This window comes from Nannobrachium achirus (genome assembly GCF_963921795.1).
Source record: "Nannobrachium achirus genome assembly, chromosome: 8".
NCBI lineage: Eukaryota > Metazoa > Chordata > Actinopteri > Myctophiformes > Myctophidae > Nannobrachium > Nannobrachium achirus.
The window spans coordinates 4,216,021-4,238,044 of NC_137817.1; the positions used below are offsets into that span (position 1 = coordinate 4,216,021).

General features: G+C 42.3%; 1 protein-coding gene across 1 annotated transcript; it reads right to left on the reverse strand.

Moving 5' to 3' along the window:
- Positions 1–13,360: 13,360 nt before the first annotated feature.
- On the reverse strand, positions 13,361–21,046 carry wdr74 (WD repeat domain 74; the record flags this gene model as incomplete). Its single annotated transcript, XM_080731149.1, has 5 exons — positions 20,968–21,046; positions 18,538–18,802; positions 16,519–16,881; positions 14,301–14,603; positions 13,361–13,609 (listed from the first exon to the last, which is right to left on the reverse strand). Exons 2-5 carry the CDS (start codon positions 18,799–18,801, stop codon positions 13,361–13,363), a joined length of 1,179 nt encoding a protein of 392 aa, XP_080587275.1. The 5' UTR covers position 18,802; positions 20,968–21,046.
- Positions 21,047–22,024: the final 978 nt, after the last annotated feature.

Here is a 22,024-nt window from a genome sequence, read left to right on the forward strand (position 1 = left end):
CACGCACGCACTCGCACGCACACGCACACACACACGCGCACATGCACACGCACACACACACACACACACACACACACACACACACACACACACACACACACAGACAGACACACACACAATTCAATGGAGCTTTATTGGCATGAGAAAAAACTCGTTTACATTACCAAAGCAAGTGTCAAAATATAATAAAAATCAAACCTCGGTTCGAAGTGGAGCGGTGAATTTGAGCAGCTGTACCCTATGTGAGTGAGTGAGTGAGTAAACTGTGCCTGTGAGTGAGTGGTGAGTGTGCCTGGCCTGCACAAAACAGCGCCCCTCCTTTAACTAGTGTGTTGTGTGTGGCCACTCAAGGTATTGCCAGGCTACGGACATGGCCAGCCAGCCACCCACCCAGCCAGCCACCCAGCCACCCACATACCCACGGACATACCTGTCTATTGGGAGCGCTTTCACCGCTCCAAAAACTGTTAAAAATGGGGAACGTATATACAGTACAGTTGGTTGGGGTACAGCATTGTGTAAACAGAGCTATGTCCAGGGCAGGAATTTCATGAAGGCCATGGCCGCCGTTGCCCCTCAGGTTGGCCTTGTGCCCCTCAAACCTTTAAAATCGCCCTGAAAAACCACCTACAGGCGGCAGCCACTCGTAACTGGTATGAACAAACCTAGCCCAGCCTTACCCTCCCCCTGACCCCTCTATTGTAAACATCTACTGTATATTTTCCTGCATTTTTTGAGCGGTGGTCACACCGCTCCTATACGTGGCCGTGTGTGTGGGTCTCCGTCCGTGTCTGTCTGTCTGTCTGTCTGTATGTAGCCTGTAACTTCGGCGCGTAACTAGTGCCGCACCATTTACGCCACTCGCGCAATATATATGTTACAGGGTAACTGGGTAACTCAGGGAGACCTAGGTAAGAGCGCTCGTTTTGTAGTTCACCACACACTAATCACCACCAGATGGCGACGCAGCCATTCAATAGTGAAGGCGCTGACGTCACTCGTTTGCGACTCTCTTTCTTTATTTACTAGCCTAGCCTAGCCTAGCCTAGCCTAGCCTAGCCTAGCCTAGCTTAGCCATTAGCTCCATTGTAGTCACTTGGACAGGGCGTTTATCGTGGGCTTGCCCAGGCCTTACGGCCTGGGCATAAATATAACGATTGCATTCACCACGGCTTCGTAACTCGCGCGGCGCTCCGCCGGCCGCGCGGCCCTGGTCCGCTGGCCTTCGCGCCGCTTGCAATGTCGTGGACAATCGAGTGGCTCCGCCAGTCCGCCTGGAGGACGTTGTTGTGGCGACCGCTTGTTCCGCCCTGTGCGGCATGGCAAGCGCTCCGTTTCTCTAATTCTCTGAGACGCAAAAAAACCGTGACATATACATCAAAATGTGCGGCTCGGCCGGGAATGGTGTTCTATTACCTTTCTTTCCGATCCGCCTTACCATGCCGACGTAATCGGCAAAAAACGACGCTTAATTGTCCCCATTGACTTATAATGGGACAATGCAAGAAATCACTTTCAAGTATTTTTCTCTCGTAAACCATAGGCGCTACAGTTTCAAACCTCGGAGAGGAGATTCATAATGATTTTAAGAATGAATCGAAAAATAATTACATCACTCGGCCTCATGGTGGCGCTATAACGGCCCACTTTACGTTTTGCCCCGTAACTCTTGAACGGTAGATCGGAAATTTAAAATTCTTTTTTCCCTGGATTCCTTGGGTCAAGACGCATCTCCCCATATAGGCCACTCCCATTTGCACCAGGATAGATTTTCCGCCATCTTGAATTTTCTCCAAAACACACTTTTTGCTCCTTTTCCTACATATTTTCTTCAAATTTCACAAAAATCGGTACACATGATCTATGAGGTGGGTAAACCACCGCTCAGTTCACACGGGTGTGATTTTTTTCTGGTAATCTACTGCATAGTACTGTGTTCTATTCGTCTGTCATTCAATGTTATATGAGATACTTAAATGGTTCCCTGTGCAAATAAGCCAAGTGCTTTCGAGGATCTCCTTTTAGTTGACCTTGTACCAGTGAACTGTACCGTCATGAAACTGTACCTTTTCCTATGCAAACTTCTAATAGTCTTCAATCAATCAATCAATCAATCAATCAATCAATCAATCAATCAATCAATCAAGCATGACCTGAGGCCACAGTGGTCCTAATGCCCCAGCTGACTCACTGTACCACTTTCTCCTCTGTCTCTGTCTTGTCAATATGTAGACAGTAGACACCGGTGTCTTTTGTTGAGATTATGAAATCTTAACTTCCAGAGTCCCCATCTTTAAACCAATCCAGTGACTTTGATTGGTGCAGGGCCGAGCATGGATCAGATTATAAATACCATAATTTATCTATTTCACTGCAGATTAGGTTATCATCCCTAACCCTTAAATTCAACACATTCTTTCAGTGGACTAAAATCTTGTTTTATTTGATGGCCTTCCTGCCCTGGCATATGGCCTTTGTGCCCTCAAAAATGAACAACACCAAAGGCCAAGTGGCCTTGCTATGTCACATTGTGTAGTTACAGTATATACATGTTTATACATACAGGTGAGGGCTTTTTGAAACAAATGGCAGCAATGTTTTGCAGTTGCTTTGGAACCAATAGCAGCATTTATTTTTTTCTCCATACTAGCACGCACGCACACGCACACGCATACAAACACCATATCACAGATATAAAAAGCTAGATACCTCCTCCGCCGCTGCAGTTCATTAGCGCGACTGGTCAAACACCCCTGGCGGAAGTGCATAACTGTGGAACTGCGGAAGTCACTCTGCCCCCTCCAATGGGAAAGAGGGAGTCCTGCCAGTCCTGCATCTGATTGGACTACCGAGCTTCCCATTCTGTGACGCACAAGGAAGCGTCCTTCAGAATTCCCAAGAGCCCCGCCTCAGAATTCTGGAGGCTTGCGTAGAGTTATTGGGAGGCTTGCCAGGAGTCTTGGACCAGCACCCCCCAGCCGGAAGAGGCGTCTACCTTTCTATGTCTGTGCACCATATCACCACATCATATTGTTGTTGTCACTGTGTCCAGCCAGGTGTGTCTGCTGCTGAAGAGAGGAGCCAATCAATACGCAGCTGACGAGAGAGGTCACGACCCTCTGGCCATCGCCGTGGAAACCGCCCACGCTGATATCGTCACCCTGTCAGTATAACATTATTATATTCTAATAGGGATCATTTTTATAGGACCCTTTTCTGTTAGGAAACATTATATTTGGACGTTTTCCAGTGGGCGCGGCCTACAGTAAGTGGAGGCATAACATTAGCTGAACATGATAAGACACTCGATACATCCATGCCAACGCTGCCTGTCTAGCACTATTTCTGATGATTGACGAATGGGCATGACAAACTTTTAGACATATATATATATATATATATACACAGTATATATACCTATAACAGACAAATACTTACGGTAATTTGAAGTGTGCGCTTGAAAAATAACAATTTTTCCAATTCTTGAATTTTATTATAGTGTTGTTGGATTTTTTTGCTCTAGACAGGATCAGACTGCTTTGTTTGGACCAGAAACCAAGGAAATCCTGGTTACATGAGTTTATGTGTGATTTCTTTTTCTCATTAATTCATACTCATTCGATTTTGGAACCCAACAACACAGCTAGATGGCATGTTCAGCATTTGAAGCTAGCCTAGCCTACTATCAAAGAACTTTGCTACTACTGATTGATTCATATTTCCGCCAATCCAATATTCCTCCAACTTACACCGTAATCAACGACGTTGACACAAAAGGGGCCTTTGTCAATGACACATCTGCAGTGTAGTATCACTACTGCTATGCATGATATGTGATGATGTAACAACAATGTGTTTTAAGGCTGCACGATATGGACTTAAATCAAATACCACAATATGTTTTACAATATACCATAATATCGATATTGTGACGATAACATTTTCAAAATGTTTTTTGAATTTCTTTGAAAGTGCAAAATAGAACTTAAAGTCTTAAAGACTAGTCTCATTCTAGTCTCATTACGATGTAGACATATTGATATACAGTATTGCCCAGCCCTTCTGTCTGTCTGCTATAGTTGTACGTTTAGTGTAGGAGGTTAACTTCTCCCTGTTCCGAAAGACTGTATGTTCAGTGTAACAGTGTTAACTTCTCACTGTTCTGTCAGACTGTATGTTCAGTGTAACAGTGTTAACCTCTCACTGGTCCTTCAGACTCCGTATGGCTCGTATGAACGAGGAGATGAGAGACTCAGAGGGCATGTTTGGATCCATGGGTGAGAGCACACACACTCACACATGCGCGCACGCACACACTAAATACATACTACAGCATTCTACAGTATATTCTGATAGTAATCATTGCTATAGTGTTTGTTCAGCTCTTTAACACACACAAATACATTCCAGATGCCAGGTGGGTCGCCAGTTTCAGCCAAGTCATTTTGTCCGATCTGTGTCATCACTTCTAATTTCATTTATTTATCCTGTATTCTATAAAATGGTAAATGGTGCATTTATAAAGCACTTTTATCCAAGGCACTTTACATAGATTGTGCATTACATTCACACACACATTCATACACCGATGGTGGAGGAAACCATGCAAGGCACCAACCTGCTCACCGGGAGCAACTATAGGGGTTCAGAGTCTTGCTCAAGGACTCTTCAACATTAACTCAGGGGGAGCTGGATTCTAACTGGAAACCCTTCAGGAACCCTTCGTGCTCTAATAGCGGTTTCTCTACCCCTGAGCTATGCCGCCCCTGTCTATATGAGTTCTCTCCCCTGATTGGAATACAACCTGTGTCCCGACCACCTGAACATGCATTTTCTGTTTACTGAAGAGCTGGAGAAATGGGGAGAGCCCTGTTACTGAACACATACTCTATAAAGTAATGATTACCATCTCATTCTCAACATTGAGCTACAGTATTTAACACTTACGGTATTTCAACAAAGGAATATCACTTATGCTTCCTTAATTCTGTGGGATGTGTTTCCATCGCGGTCCTAGGTATTCAATTAATCAACATAGCATAAACAATTAACAATAATACATGTCCTCATCAAATACAAACACTATAATGTACAAACGAGATGTGTACATTGTACATGTACAGTACCTCTGCTTTTGGTCTCCTGAGTTTGTTTTTTTCAGACCAGTTTAGAAAGAACTCCCGTGGATCAGGTCACATTCAGTGTCATGTGTCGTGTGCTTTTCAGGGGACGACGAGACCTTTCAGGACATCTTCCGTGACTTCAGCGACATGGCGTCACATGACCCTGAGAAGCTGGCCAGACGCCAGTTCAGCAGAGGAGAGGAGGAGGGGGGGGGAGGAGGAGGAGGGGGGAGGGAAGATGCTGAACCACCAACCAGCTGCAGAGAAGTCTTGTGAATAGCGGATGACATTAAGCCCCTTTTCCACTGCCAGGTGGAACCAGAACTTTCCAGAACCTCAACCTATTTTTCTTGGTTCTGGTTTTGTTTCCATTGCGCACGGCCCGGTTCCAGACAAGGTTCCTGGAACCTTTTTTAGGTCCTGCTCCTGAGGTAGAACTAAACCAGAGTTCTGGGAACCTATGGGCGGGGCCAGCAGCACTGCTGCTCTTTTTTTGGGACCTTCCCGGTTAGATCTGGTTATATGGAAACATTAAGCAGAACTTGATCCCAGGAACTTCACAGGTTCTTGAAAGTTCTTAGTTCTTAGTTCTAGTTCTGGTTCGGCCCTGTACTGGAGAAGGGGGGCTATTGTCTCTCACATCCTTTGTAGAAGAACTGTGGGGTCCCCACTTCACGGTGGGGTCCGGCGAGGACCCCCAGGGGTCCTTGAACCTCCAGGGGGTTCCTCAGCTAAACATTGTTGGTGGGATCCAAATGAAACCTTACTGGCCCGTAACTCAGAGAGCGTACACATTGAATCATGTGTAGCGCACAAGTGAGAACCACCATTCTGGAATGGTGGTTCTAAAATCTTTTTTGAGCATATTTCCAACGAGAACCACTCCACGCCACCTCCCCACTACAAGATACATGTAGTCATAAGGCATAACAGTAATTTCTATTTTATAATAATAATAATATACACAAAATATATGATTATACGTATATTTGACATTCATGATATTAAAACCAGATTTATACTTTGCTCGCCAGTGTCTCGCCAAGTAGACAATCTTTGTCGCGTTGCAAATTGAGAGGTGAGCTTGTCACTGCTGTCAACCACCTATAATTGATGACAGATTGCTCCCAAAGTACTCACAATATATATATTGCAAGTATAACACGTATATTAAATATAACAAGTAATAAACAAATTAACTACATTTCATGACATCTATAGTGTATAATCTGATCCATCTATTGTATAGTGATACTACACTGTGTTTACCTGTCTAATAGCTGCTGTGAAAAGCATCTAACTATACATGATGCTACTGTTTAGAATGCAAGTGTGAACAGGTCAGTGTGTAAGTCAGATATTTGATCTAAGAGGTTCTGGGGTTGAGCGTTTCTGGGAGGTTGTAATAGGTTCTGTGATGTTGTGACTGTATACTGAATTGCTTCGTTGTTACTTTAAATGTCCGATACAGTTCAACTTGACTTGCCTTGGAAGGTGGTGAGCGGTTATGAGAGGTTTGAGGTTCTAAGATGGTTTGGGAGGTTTTAAGAGGTTGAGAGGTGCTGAGAGGTTAAAAAGAAATTGGGAGCTTCTAACGACTTGCCTTGGAAGGTGGTGAGAAGTTCTGAGAGGTCTGAGCTTCTGTGATGTTCTATGGGTGGGCGATATGGTGATAAATATTGTTGGGACGATACAATGTCTCCACGATATGCCTTTTCAGAGATATTGTATGTATTGTGATTAAATCCTGTTGAATTGTTAATAGAGAGGTTCATTGCAGAATCCATTTAAACCTGCATTTTGGTCTAAATCAGTAGTTCTCAAACTTTAAAATGTCAATGTCTCCTCTTAACTCTGACAGTATACAAATTAAACCAAATGGTTTCGTTTGTATAATGTCAGAGTTACATTCTTTTAAGGGTCAAATTTAGACCTCCCCTGAAGGAACCCAGAGAGTCCCTGGACCCCACTTTGGGAACCACTGGTCTAAATGATCTGTTACTCCTTTTACTTTTAGCTTTTGTTACCTTGTAGGAGGTTGTACTGTTAAGAAACTTGATGAATAACCATAAAAACCAACTTGAAAAAGAATAGTGATAAGACTGTGTATCGTGATACAGCTTGAAAAAATATTGTGATATTGTATTTTTTCCATATCGCCCACCCCTATGATGTCCTGGGAGCTTCTAAGATGTGGTGAGATGTCCTGTGATGTTGTGAGATGTTTTGTGATGATGGGTCGTTCCTCCATCCTACAGTAAAGAGCTGTTTTCTGGTTTGTCAGGGAGGCAAGGATCAAATGTTTTCTCGTGTTTTCACTGAACGTGGCGTGACTGAGTCCGGCTGTTACACTGCTGAGAGTGTGATGATGTTTTATTTGCTTCTGTTTTTATCATCGCGAAATGCAACAAATAACTAGGAATTTGTGTCTATAGCTGCTAGTGTTACATATCACCTTACTAAGTGTTATTTTAATGTAAAAAACTAAAAAATGATTTTGGCCACTTAAATATTGCTTTAGCAGGTTGTGTTGTGTAACTTTAATGAACAGGCACATACAAGATCTAACTGCACTTCTTTTACATTAACCACTTTAACCATGGCATCCTGATTTTAAGCATGTCATTATAGCTGAAAAATAAATATTACAATTAAAATAATTCCTAAAAAAAAAGATCTACAAGCTTACGATGCATTGTGAACTTGTAGATCAGCTATTTTTGAAATATTGTATGATTATTTTTGTAGTGAAGTTGTTAAGTGGCTCAGTGATTAAGTAGTTAACTGGCTGTAGTCCTGACTGAGGACATCAGATCTGAAAATGAACTCGATTTCCCAGAAGCCACTCAGGAGTGTTACATGTCCTGATGGTTCTGGTTACAGTATGAGTCAGGTGGTTTATTTAGTCTGATGTTTGTCAGATGTTTTCTAGCTACACGATCAGGGACCTAAGGATACATCTGTGGACTCCTAAATGCCAGGTAGTTGATAGAATGACGGTGAGAAAGGCTGCTAAGAAACCTACATTAACGGCTTTGAAAACCAATCATGTCCCAGACTTTGGATTTCTTTTATTTTTACATAAATCTAAAGAAACATAATGTCATATTATCATTCAAAGCTTAGTGTTTTGTCAGGTTGGGAATCACTGGTCTCCATGTTACGATAACTCCATATTTTAGATATTAATAGAACAAATTATGGAGTGTCGATATGCTGTTGTGAAACTTTTCCAGTGGACAAGGTGAACCCTGGCATGATGATGTCATGAACACCAGTTCCTCCTGGTAAACTCCAGGACAATAGAGTAGTGAAGTGTGACGTAATTTACACATCCTACCTGGTTCGTGGTTTCCTTCCCCCATTCTGAATTCCCATAGACCTTTTTCATATCGCATCATATAAGAACTGTGTTCCAATTATAAACAAATGATCTCAGCGGTTTGACTCATATGGATATGAAGAATCAACTGATGGTGAGAAAACGCTAATGTTACTGTCGCGGAATTAGTTACATTTTCGCTAGAAACAGGCTTTTATTAAATATGAGTGACTGACTTATCATAAACCATGCAGAGCCACCTCGCCGACAATATCGCAAAGACCGCTTGTTTATTTTTGGACCGCAATGCTTATATGAGACGATTTAAGATGACTTAATGTTATTCTCCATAGAGAATTACTTCCGTGGAACCGGGGGATGAGCGAGTCACGTCATGACTTCACTGTTCTATTATGGATGCTGTTGTGAGCATGCTCACTTCAGTGAGAGTGAGAGTCTGAAAAAGTGTCCTTGGTTATAAAAGACCATTACTTGGGATCAAGTGGACCAATATCAATTTAAAGGGAAAGTGCTCTTGTAGAGAACTCTTGTAGGAGTCCTGTAACCCGTGTGCCTTTGTGTTTGTGGCTTAAATGGAATTTCCATAGTTATGTACAGTACAGTATGTACAGTATGCCACCTCTACATCTGGTGTTAAGATGTGTCTGTTGGTAATGATGTGTATTGTGTTTGGGAAATTGTGCTCATACAGGAGTGGTTCTCAATCTGTGGGTGGGGCCCCCAAGTTATTTTGGGGGGTCCCCAGATGATTAACTTAATGTGCAACATTGTTTTCAACATTGCTCCCTCAACACTAAACAACCCAACACAAAGTTTAAGTGTATAGAGGGTATCTACAACTTTCTTAAGTGACAATTTAAAGACTTTTTAAAACCTCTAAAATGACAAATTAAACATCGGCCAAATTGTCAAATATTAGAGGCAGAAATTGCGAAAATAGCCAATCTACATGCTCACAATGCCTCGCAACGCGAGGCGTTGTGAGCATGTAGATCTGTTATTTTCACAATAGAACCTGGACGATGCCACTCACAAGATAGAGAAGGTAACAAAATGTAATGCCTCAACTCTTGCTCGTCAGGGTGGGGGGTCCCCTGTTAAAATATGATTATTGTGGGGGTCGCTGCCTGAAAGGATGAGAACCACTGCTCTACAGAACTCATGAATCAGTGATGACTAAAAACTGTCTTGTAACATTGGTGCCTTTACTGAATGTGTCCGTCTTAAACAGGCTCTGTGCACAACTGAGTTTCCTGAAGGTGTACCCATTAGGGACGATACGCGATATCATCGTTTATCGTGGTAAAAAAACACTCACGATAATCGTATCGCGGACATTTTATCGTGATTTCATCCTCCGTCATGCACTGGGATCAATTCACCTTTTATTTGCCGAGCTGCATATATCCGGTACCATTTAAACCCTCTATAATTGGTAAAATGTACTTATAATATACATACTTGATAGTCTTTTTTCACTCTCTATCAAATGTCTTTGCCAAAAAATAGCAGATCTACAAGCTCACAACGCGTCGCTTTTGTGAGCTTGTAGATCTGCTATGTTTTGGCAACTGTTCCGCCCCAGGATAATGGATTTTGATTATCGTGATAATATCGTAAATCGCGATTTATTTTGTCACAATAATCGTGATATGACATTTTCATATCGTCCCATCCCTACTCCAGACTGTATGACGGAAGCATTTGAACATTGTGGGAGGCAGGTTGGCGTCAGTCTGGCTGGTGAGACTAATATGGATATTCTGTTGTCATATGATCATAGGGTTTATGTTAGCACCGTGGAGATACATCATCATAGGACTAGGTATGGGACGATATGAAAATGTCATATCCCGATTATTGTGACAAAAGAAATCGCTATTTACGATATTATCGCGATAATAAAAATTATCCATTGTCCACGGACCCCCCATTATCCTGGTGCAGAACATTTGCCAAAAAATAGATCTACAAGCCCACAACGTGTCGCATCGGCTATTTTTTGGCAAAGACATTTGATAGAGTGAAAAAAAAAAACTGTATCAAGTACGTATATTATAAGTACCTTTTACTAATTATAGAAGGTTTAAATGGTACCGGATATGCAGCTCGGTAAATAAAAGGTGAATTGATCCCAGTGCATGACGGAGGACGATATCACGATAAATTAAATCTCCACGATACGATTATCGTGAGTGTTTTTTATCACGATAAACGATATCGCGTATTGTCCCATCCCTAACACACACTTCTGTTAATAGTCTGATCATAGTACTTATGAGTTTGAAATGTCCATTGAAAACGGTTTTAAGAAATAACATCAGTAAGGATTTATTTTTGTGTGAATACATTTTGTCCAGCTTTCTTTCTTATATACCGTATGATATAAAGAGTCTTACGAGCTGACTGACTTTACCTTTAACCATTTAAACCATATATACTTTGTTGGACACTGTTTTATCTCTCATCCGTTTGGCGGTTTTTAACCTGTTACACTGCTGTACCACTAACAATGTCAATAAAATATTACATCAAAGATCAGAGGAAATCCCAAAGCAGATATACTTTAATACTTTACAAATGCTTCAAACAGTTACAAGTACGTAGAATACTTGAGAAACAAAGTTCTCTGACACACAACTTTAATGTCTATTGTAAATGTAATGGTATACATCATGTGTTTCTGTGAAGGTTGGGTCCTTGTCTTGGTAGGTTGAGATCTGACCCTAGAGCAGCTGTAAGGTTATGTTCATACTGGCAACACAAATCAGATCTTCATTTAAAGAAAGTAAACCCAGGGAAATGTGATTCTCACAAGTAGAAGTTAAGCATTACTCAACACATAATAACCCTATTACATCATTCCCACAGCAACCAGTGTACAGTAGATGGGTCCATGATGTCTGAACAGACACATTGATTGATTTTGTTTGATTGATTGTGATCCATTTGATCACTTGGACATAGGGGTGGGCGATATGGAAAAATACAATATCACGATTTTTTTCCCAAGCTATATCACGATACACGATTTTACCACGATTCCTTTTCACGTTGGTTTTTTTCAAGTTGCAAAAACTAGACTCTGGGTTCCTTTTGGGAGGTCTAAATTGAACTTTACAAGTATGTAACTCTGATAGTATACAAATGAAACCAAATGGACCCTTACAGGGTTTCATTTGTAAACTGTCAGAGTTAAGTGGAGACTTTGACATTTTAAAGTTTGAGAACCACTGATTTAGACCAAAAATGCAGGTTTAAATTTAATTCTGCAATGAATCTCTGTATTAACGATTAAACAGGATTTCTTACAAGACTCCCTCAATTGTATCACAATATATACGATACCTCTGAAAAGGCATATCGCATATCGTCGCAACGATAATTATCACCATATTGCCCACCCCTACTTGGACATTCAGTCCTAAACATCACATCTGAACAACAAATAGGATTTGCCTGCAGCCTGAAGAAAGCCTCAATACAAGCTCCTTCCCACGTAGGAAAAGTCCAATTCGGACAGGCTTTCCTAATTATTTCAGAACGTCAGGACATCTGGGGCGTAGTTCTATCACCTCCCTTTCTGAACACTTGGGAAGGAGCATGCCTTGTAACACACATTAAAACTGGAGGCAGGATGCACTCATATTAACTGTGATTTGAGTTCAAGACAAAAACATTGGCAGACACACTGAACAGGCTAACAGGCTAGTCAGCTAAACAGTTTAAATATGAATTCTAAATGATATTAACCTGGATTTTTCACTTTGTTGTGAAAAATGTATATTTTATTTCACGTATTAATTTTGATGCTGTTGCACAATAAACTGTTTCATGTTTCTCCAGGTTTTTCATTTACTTTTTATATCGACTGTTTTACTGTGATGTAACGTACTGGTTGGCATGTTAGAACTTCACCACAAATGTCCCTTCTTTTGTCCTTATTCAAAACTGTAAAGCTTGATCAAGCTTGATCACACGTACAACTCGACCCGTGACACATTTTTGGGTCACAACTTTGCAGAGTCCTTGACCACCGAATACAGATGTTTTCACAAGTAAATGTAAAATACACACAAACTGAACTTAAATATATTTAACCACTTACGTTTAAATAATAGACACGTCAGACTCATGAGTCGTGACGTGTTTTGAGCTTGTAGTTTGGCTATTTACTATTAAAAAAAGGGACACCAGGTTGAAAATAAGTAGTGAACAATCGGCACACATGGGGGCTGCGTAATTGCCGATACCGATGTCACAAAAAAAACTTGAATAACTGATTATTGGCCTGACCGATGCATGGGTTTTGGCTGAAGCGGTCACTGACCGGCGATGTGTGCACCGCAGCTGCAACAGCAGCCCTGTTGCTGCAAGAGCTGAACCTCTATTTCAGGGTTCCCCAAGGGCCAAATTATGTCTAGGGTACCAAGCCGAGGGCCACAGCATTGCAGGGGGCGACGGTGGCGTTCCCACTACTCCAGTGACAGTTCAGATATCGTCGTTGTCGGTTGAAAATCTTGTATGTCCAAAACCGTTCGTTTTGCATTTATCATTTTAAAATGATTTAAACTAGTGAAAACAGCCGATCTACAAGCACACAACGCCTCGTGTGTGCTTGTAGATCGGCTGTTTTCACTACTTTTGTGCGACAGCCTTGTTTGATGAAGCAGAGCTTTACTTTGCGAAAGAACATACACATTTTGAGATACAGGTTTTCCACCCGGCAATGACGATATACTTCTGTTGTTGCTGCTCTTATACCACCATTATTACTGGGGTTGGTGGGGGCCAGACAGTAGCCCCTATTGGGGAATCCTGCTCTGTTGTATTGTATCACTGAATCCCTCCTCCAGCCTCCCAATGTCTGGAGATGAGAGTTTTCACATGTCCATCACTTCTTTTTTCTTTTAGTCTTCTTCTCCTCCGTCCCGTCCTCCTCCTCCTCCTCCTTCCTCTTCTTCTTCCTCCTCTCCTCCTCCTCCTCCTGCACCTCCTCCATGGCCCCCCACACCTCGTCATCCTCCCCCTCTTCGTCCTTCACCTCCTCCCCCGTCTCCCCCGCCTCCCCCGTGCTGCTGGCTCTCTGCTCCATGGCTCTGCTGGACAGCAGCAGGCAGTTGAGTCTGGACTTCAGGTACACCTGCACAGGGGGAGAAAGAAAGCAGTGGTTCAAACTCAAACTTTTAAAATTCTGAGGTCTCCCCTCAACTCTGACAGTGTACAAATGGAACCAAATGGGTCCATTTGTGCACTGTGAGAGTTAAAAGACTTTTATGGGTGAATTTAGACCCCACTAAAGGAACCCACAGAGTCCCTGGAATCCACTTTGGGATGAACCAGAGGTGAGCTTTTCCACCGAGAACGTAAAAGTTGGTTCGGGGCCAGTTCACAAGAACGAACCAAGGTTCCAAGAAAGTTGTCATCCCATAGGCGGGAGAAAGAACCCAAACCGGTTCTTTGCCGGTGGTAGCATATTTTGATGCTAACAGGTTTGTACTTTCACTTAAAGGGGTATTCCACTTACAACAAGGAAACACCTTTATGGGCTTTTCTCCACACACACACACACATTGTAACTTCAAACTCCATTTTAACCATGATAGATTCATTAAAAACACCCATTATTTTTTCTGGTGACTCATACTACCCTCCTAATAGATGAGCAGGCCGTGTTTTATCCATAACTTTTTTTCATTTATTTTTAATAATTATTTGGGAAAATGGAAAAAATTAAATACAAATTATAATAAAAAAATGTAAGGACTTTTTACTTATTGTATTGCAACTTTTACTGTTAGAAAAGTACTACTTCTTCCTCCTCCAGCACTGACCTTGTGCAGCAGGGATCGGTCGGTCAGGCTGTGGACGCGCAGGAATCGGTCCAGGCCACAGGAGGCCACCACGGGCAGGGAGGGGTGACACTGGAGGCTGCGTACCCCACCGGCCAGGCCCTTCAGGCAGCCGCTCACCAGGCCCTTCCTCCTCAGGTCCAGCATGGCCAGGTGTCCCTGCGTGTTCCCCACCACCACCGTGTGGCCGTCGGTGCTCAGGGACAGGGCGGTGAGCGGGTACTCTCCGTACTTCACCTCCAGGACGGGCCGACGCTGCGGCGACGACGGGTCGTAGATTCTGACCTAAAAAAGGAGGGGGGTTATCAATTGACCACTAGGGATGGGACGATAAGTGATATTAACACATTAAACGCCCACGTGGTGCCCACGCGCCAATCTCTTTGATGTTTACGAGTGCCCAACGACGCGTTGACGTGTTGTACAGTAAACTATACTGTACTGTAGCTACTGTACTTGGCTACCGTGGTGATGAAACAACTCCATTTCCCAACATGCAGCGCGAAATTATGTCACCCGGACGTGCTGTCTGTCTGTCTCGTTGACTTCCTGTTTAGCGGCTGCACAAAAATGCTGTTTTCTCCGGATTCTTTTCCTTTTTTCTTTTTTTCTCAAAACGGCGGCCTCTTCTACCGGCCGTAACACAAACGCTGTGGCTTAGAATTGATAAAAAACGGTCCTGACTGAAAGAAAAGATTTTCGCGAAATAAACAGGACATGCTTGGATTACATTTACTCGGATTACTTTTCTCGCCAGTACTTCAAAGGTAGGTAAAATGGCGGGTTGCCATGGGCACCAGCAAATTAAAAGTTGAATAATTCTGGGCACCCGCTGTGTTAACGTTTATCGTGATAAGAAAAACACAGTAATGTAGTAATTTAATCAGGGTGAAGAGCCGGGCGGGAAACGTCATGTCCATGGTGTAAAAGGAACCTACAGTAAATATATCTTTAACGTTTGGAGCATGATCCAGTGTACTTTTCTTTGTGGATTCTCACCTCGGCCAGGCACCTGGTTTTTAGTGAGTGGATGTACGTACTTTATTGTTATTTTCTCCTCTTAATGCTTAAAGGACAACTCTTTTTTTAACATCAAGGGTTCATATTTTAGATTGTAGTTAGTATAAAGAAAAGATGAGTGTTAAAATGTTTTCATTTACTTCTTTACATCGTTTTATCCATTTTAGAGAGTTTGATTTCTGTGGGTGGGGGCATGCGTACAACTACAAGTAGCTAAATATGTCTTTTTAGACACAATAAGCCGACAAATTCTTTATTATTTACAGCAACACTACTAGCCCCCATAAGTCACAACTAACCATGAAAGGAAATAATGTAGGTAGGGGATGGGCTTATTGTGTCTAAAAAGACACTTAGCCACTTGTACGCATGCCTCCAACCACTGAAATCAAACTCGCTAAAATGGCTAAAACGAAAGAAAGAAATAAAGGAAAACATGTAAATGAAAACATGCTTGCAGGGTGGCACCGAGTGCCGTGCTGCGAGCTTGTAGATCTGCCATTTTTGAAAAATCAAATGTGTGCACATTTTTGAATGCGTATGTTTTTAAAGCAGACATTTGTATTACGCAAATCCTTCTTTCTCTTGGTCCCTGGAACAAAATATTTTCAGATGGGGGTCCATGGTCAAATACATATAATACTAGAGGGTCCTTGACATGAAAAGGCTTGAGAACCACTGACAGAAACATGTTTTTGTTTTTTTGAAAACTGTTAGGATTCAGAGGACATTTTTAGGGATTTCTCAGGCCTACATGGGTTATGGGTTAACTCTCAAATACCTGGAACGCGCCCGAGTCGCGTTAGATTTTAACCACTTTAACCACTATTGTAGATCTGCTATTTTTGAATAATCGTGAAAATGTGTGCAAGTCTATGAATATCTTTGACCCGATCTTTGACCCGACTTCTAAATTCTTCCTCTAAATCAGTGGTTTTCAAACTTTTTCATGTCAAGGACCCCCAAAATTACAGGTATTTGGCCGCGGACCCCCATCTCAAAATATGTTGTTCCAGGGACCCCCCAGAAGCAAATATTTGATTTACAAATGTTCGCTTTTAAATAGATATATTCAAAGACTTGCAAAGAAAAATCATGATTTTTCAAAAATAGCAGATCTACAACTGGTTAAAGTAGTCAATAATCCTAGGCCTAAATGGGTTAAAGGCATGGTACTGACCTGGTGATGCCCCGTGCAGGTGACCACCTTGTCAGAGTCAGGGATGAAGGCCAGATCTCGGAGCCACTCCGGCTGCCTCAGGTCCAGCCAGTCGTTCCTCAGGTTCTTGGCGCTGAACGTTGGTTTGTCGGGTTTCTCCAGGTCCCAGATCTTCAGGCCGTTCTCCTTGCCCCCGGTGGCCACCACGTGGCACTGCGCCGGGTTCTGGCGCATCCTGCACACGCTGGCCCCAGCGTTTATCTCCAGCGCGTGGCCGGCGGGCTCGTCTGCTCCGCTGGTCTCGGGTCCCCACACCCGCAGCGCGCCCGTCTCCACGCACGTCACCACCGAGTCCTTCACCACCGCCAGGCCCGTGAAGCGACCCTGCAGGGCACAAGAACACGGCACAGTTATTACACCAGTAAGACGCCTCAGGGCCCTAAAGGGCGAGGTCGCACGACTCGCACCATGTCTTGGCCATCTGGCCAGTGATGGTATATCGGACCAGTTACCCATATATGGAGACCCCTGGTACCCATATATGGAGATCCATGTACTGTATATGGAGATATGCTGTGAGAGCCCATAATGTGAAAGTCATCTGACATCATACCCTTTTATGCTCATTCATGGAGATCCCTGTCTATAGAACCAGCCACAAAGATATGGGCTGTCTTGGCCATATATGGATTCTGTTAGTAGTGTGGCCGATGTGGCCTCCATATACTGTATGGGCATTCCCATATGAAGTCTTGTTGGATATGGGCTTAGTATTTATGACATCAGGGAACTCCATATATGGGCATAAAAGGGATTCTGCCAGAGTGTGTTGCAATCATAATTAATCACCTGCTACTTTGACACCATGTGAATCACTGGTTTCTCTCTAAACTGGCCTAAAAAAACACATATCAGGAGACCACAAGGGGAGGTACATGGACATTCAGGAGACCACAAGGGGAGGTACATGGACATTCAGGAGACCACAAGGGGAGGTACATGGACATTCAGGAGACCACAAGGGGAGGTACATGGACATTCCCATTGAAATGAAGGCGTCCTTCACTGCTGTTGTTTCTCCTTTATACATATAGGGCTCTATTATGATCCAGGTCTTATGCCTTAACTTCTTTGCCTTTTTTTTTTTTACTATTTTGAAAAACATTTTTAAATACTTCAAATGCTGATCTACATCTGCAAGTTGTGAGCTTGCAGATCAGCTATTTGAAATATTTTAAAAAATGTGTCTATATAGTAAAAAAAAAGGCAAAGAAGTTAAGGCATAAGGCATACTGTAAGACCTGGATCATAATAGAGCCCATAGTGTTTGTATTTGTTGAAGACACCTATTATTGTGTTATAATTGTATGCTTTATGTTGATGAATTGAATACATAGGACCGCAATGGAAATGGTGTTCTCCTTTTAGCTTTAATGTCTTTACTGTACCACGCACCGTTTACATTTCTGACTAATAAAGTATTCAATCAATCAATCAAATTGTCAACTAAACCAGTGGCCGCGACCTCCAAAATAATCATATTTTAACTGGGGACCCCCCCACCCCGACTAGCACTAAGAGGTGAGGCATTACATTTTTTTGTATAACTCTGTTCTATTGTGAAAATAGCCGATCTATGAGCATGTAGATCGGCTATTTTCACAATTTCTGCTTCTAATATTTGACAATTTGGGGGGGTCCCGACCCACAGGTTAAGAACCACTGAACTAAACAGTGGTGATTAGAGACATAAGGCTGTATTTTGATTGTCTTAAGTACCAGCTATTATGCCTTAACTTAAAGGCCTGTCCATACTGTCTCCGACCACCAAACTTTTCGTCGGAGAGTTCTGACTTTCCGACGTGCAGCTTTCCGAACTCTAATTCGGGGTAATGCTAGAGTGACGTCATTTTGTAGTTGAACCGTACCTGAAAGGTTCGGTGGTCAGAGACAATATGGACAGGCCTTTAAGTTAAGGCATAAGAGCTGGTACTTCAGACAATGAAAATACAGCCCACAGTCTTACTGTATATACTGTACCTGCGTGGCGTCCCCACATCGCCTGCTCTCAGTGAAGAGGTCCTTCTCTGTGCTGAAGGTCTTGACGGTCCCGTCCAGTGAGGCCACCAGGACCTCCGTCTCTGTGGGGTCTGTCCAGCAGAGGGCGCACACCTCCTGGCCCCGTGACAGGCAGCTCATCTGGCAGAAGTTGAGCGCCTGCTTCTTCACCAGGTTCACTCCCTTCAGGATGCCCGTCTCTGAGCCCACCCAGATGTTCATGTTCTGACTCCTCACCGCCGCCATGCTGAAAGAAACAAATTACAAATAATGTGTGACTTTAGATTTAAACCACTTTAATCGTTATTTTATGCTTTTAACTGTTAAACCATTAACAGATATTTAGATCTGTATTTTTGGAAAAACATTTGTGCAAGTCTTTGAATATTTTTGACCCGATTCCATAAAATTAATGTCTTCTAAATCCTTCTTCTAAATCAGAGGTTCTCAAACTTTTTCATGTCAAGGACCCCCAAAATGACATGCATTTGGCCGCGGACCCCCATCTCAAAATATGTTGTTCCAGGGACCACCACGTTACAAATGTTCGCTTTTAAAAAGATATATTCAAAAGTATTTTTTTTTTATTTAAAATTTTAAAAATAGAAGATCTACAAGCTCGCATTATCGAATTATTTTTCGTGAATTAACACACTACGCAGGGCTTGACATTAACTTTTGGAGTCACTTATCCTCTGGACAAGTACATTTCCCATTCACTTGTTCAGGCACAAAAGTCACTTGTCCGGATATAAATTTGCCATTTCAGTCATTTATTTTTCTGTTTTTTCATTTATTTGACAAATAAATAAGACGCCCCCTTGGCCCCCTCCACTCCACCATCCATAGTCTGCATACAGCAGTCAGGAGCGTCACAGAAAAAGTGAAACCAAAAGCCACTTGTCCAACAGACAAGTACGTTTTTAATAAACTTGTCCATAAAGATGTATTCGTTGTCCAGGACAACAGGACAAGCCTTAATGTCATGCCCTGCTGCTTCCAAAAGTAGCAGATCCGCAAGCTCAAAACGTGGCGCTAAACGACATGTTTTGAGCTTGTCGATTCTGCTACTTTTGCCATCTCTTCTTGCTATCTCTGAAAAGTAGTTTTGGACATATGAAGTTTCCACCAGTTGCGATTGGCGTGGGGTAATTAATCACACCTTTGAACTGTGTGCCCCATACATATGTCCTGATTGTCCTCCCCAAAGGAAGTTTTCATATTTTGTTCAGTCCAGCAATCTTTTCAGACCCAGCCTGTCACAGGCAGAGAATCTTGTCAGTGTGCCGTTTGTGGAACTTTCAAATGAAACTAGAGGACAATATCTGACGCTAAGACTTTGAGAATTTGAGTTACAGTACACACACACACACACACACACACACACACACACACACACACACACACACACACACACACACACACAGTGCCACAATGTGTGTATTTATGGCTGTGTATTTGGAATACACAAAATCTACGTAATAATATCACAGCAATTCTAGGGCTGATTATTAACATAACATTTTTGGTCATACCTTGTCTGACATTAAATTCATACAATGCTTTATGCTCTCCAAACACAGCATCAAGAAGGTTGTAACCACATGAACCCTAGGGTTCCTATTTTGGGGGCGACAAATATTGCCAACCAGATCGACAAGCTCAAAATGTTTTACAACATGAGATCAGTTTGGCATTAGTCCGAAGGTTCATTCGTCCGAATTCTTTTTTAAGAATACTATGCCTAACTCTAACTCCGACCTCAGTAACCCTAACTAAATTCGGACTAATGAACCTTCGGACTAATGAACCTTAGGACCAATGGGCACGGTTGACACGGTTGAGGGGAAAAGGTTGGGGACTTAGTATAGAGCCCTGGGAGACCCCAGTCAAATACATGATTAAAGGTAGTGTAAGTGACATTTTGTTTTATTTTGTATTTTAAAGTTAAAGGTATATTCTGACAGACTGGTAATAATCAAAGCCATAGAGATACTTGTTCAGTAACGTTCTGCAATGTTATCCAATCAAGAGAGAGAGAGAACCCCACAAATATCAATAATCAGATTCATTTTTAAAGTGTTCCAAAGACCACATTCCAATTCCAATCGTGTCTGCTCTTTCCCCCCCTGTATCCTGAACGACTTCTCCTTCCTCCTGATTGTAATCGGAATATATAGATTTATTTTGTAATACTTATTTCAACAAATAAACATCACATGATACAGTATACCATATTAACCATGATGTCCCTGTTTTGGGCATAAAGATTGGGTTAAACTGAAACATAATGATACAAAATGTGGTGTGTGTGTCTCTCTCTCTCATAGCACATTAACTGTAATAGATAGGATGTACAGCAACAATCATGATCAGGTTTACAGTGTACATGCATTTCTTAGTCTGTATTACCTTATTATTGACAGATCACAGAGTTGTAAACATGTGATGCTAGAAGTTGTTCAACACGCGTTCCTTTCCTCACTCTGTGGCGTCGCGTTGTTACGACGTCACCACGACGCACGCGGAAGTGGACTACAGCGTCGCGTTGTTACGACGTCACCATGACGCACGCGGAAGTGGACTACAGCGTCGCGTTGACTACAATCCAAGAGGGCGATAGCAAGAGGGTGCAAAAGACCCGTACTTCCCGTTTCTGCATGACGTAGGGGGGACACCTTTTTAGGAGGCGGAAGCAGGTTGGAGTCTATTCATTTCCAATGAGAGAGCTAACGTGAACACAGATCAAAATAATAGTTCGGAAGCTATGCTCACTGAACTAAATATTGGACCCGATCATCACAAGCCTCATAATATTAACAAAATTGTCATACTAAAGTGGCTTTTTTCATCGACACAACAAAGGAGAAAATCAACTTTATTATTGCTCTTTAGCTGTCCCAGCAACACACTCTCGCGGGATCTATAGCACCAGTTAACAGGACGTGCGCGAGATTTGCAGTCAGAGCCAGCGCCCACTTAGGAGTCAATTTGTAGGATTTGTGTACCATGTCGCACTCTAGTGGATCCAATGAGGATGAGCTATCTTCATTAATTAAATATCTTTGCTACAATCTATCGCAAAACTACAAATGTCTCATGCACGACTGCGCCTAAATCTAGACCTAGCCATAAATGATATAACTCCTGTAGAGTCCTTTTATTTTTAAGACGTTTTGTAGGGAAAACATCCTCTACATGAGTTGTAATTTATGGCTACCTACCAATGGTACTAAGGTGTTTTATTTCCTTGTATGTAATATGGGCAATGTCATAAACAAACAAAACGTTTCCATTTCGAGGACCTGGACCTCCAAATTGACATTTATTAGCCCTGCGGACCCCCATTTGAAAATATATGCCAGGGACCCCCATAAGAGAAGATTTGTACGGACTCCGGCAGTGATTCCCAACCATTGTAATTTCAAGAACCCGTCTATCTCTAAGACCCCAACTTATATTGTAAAAT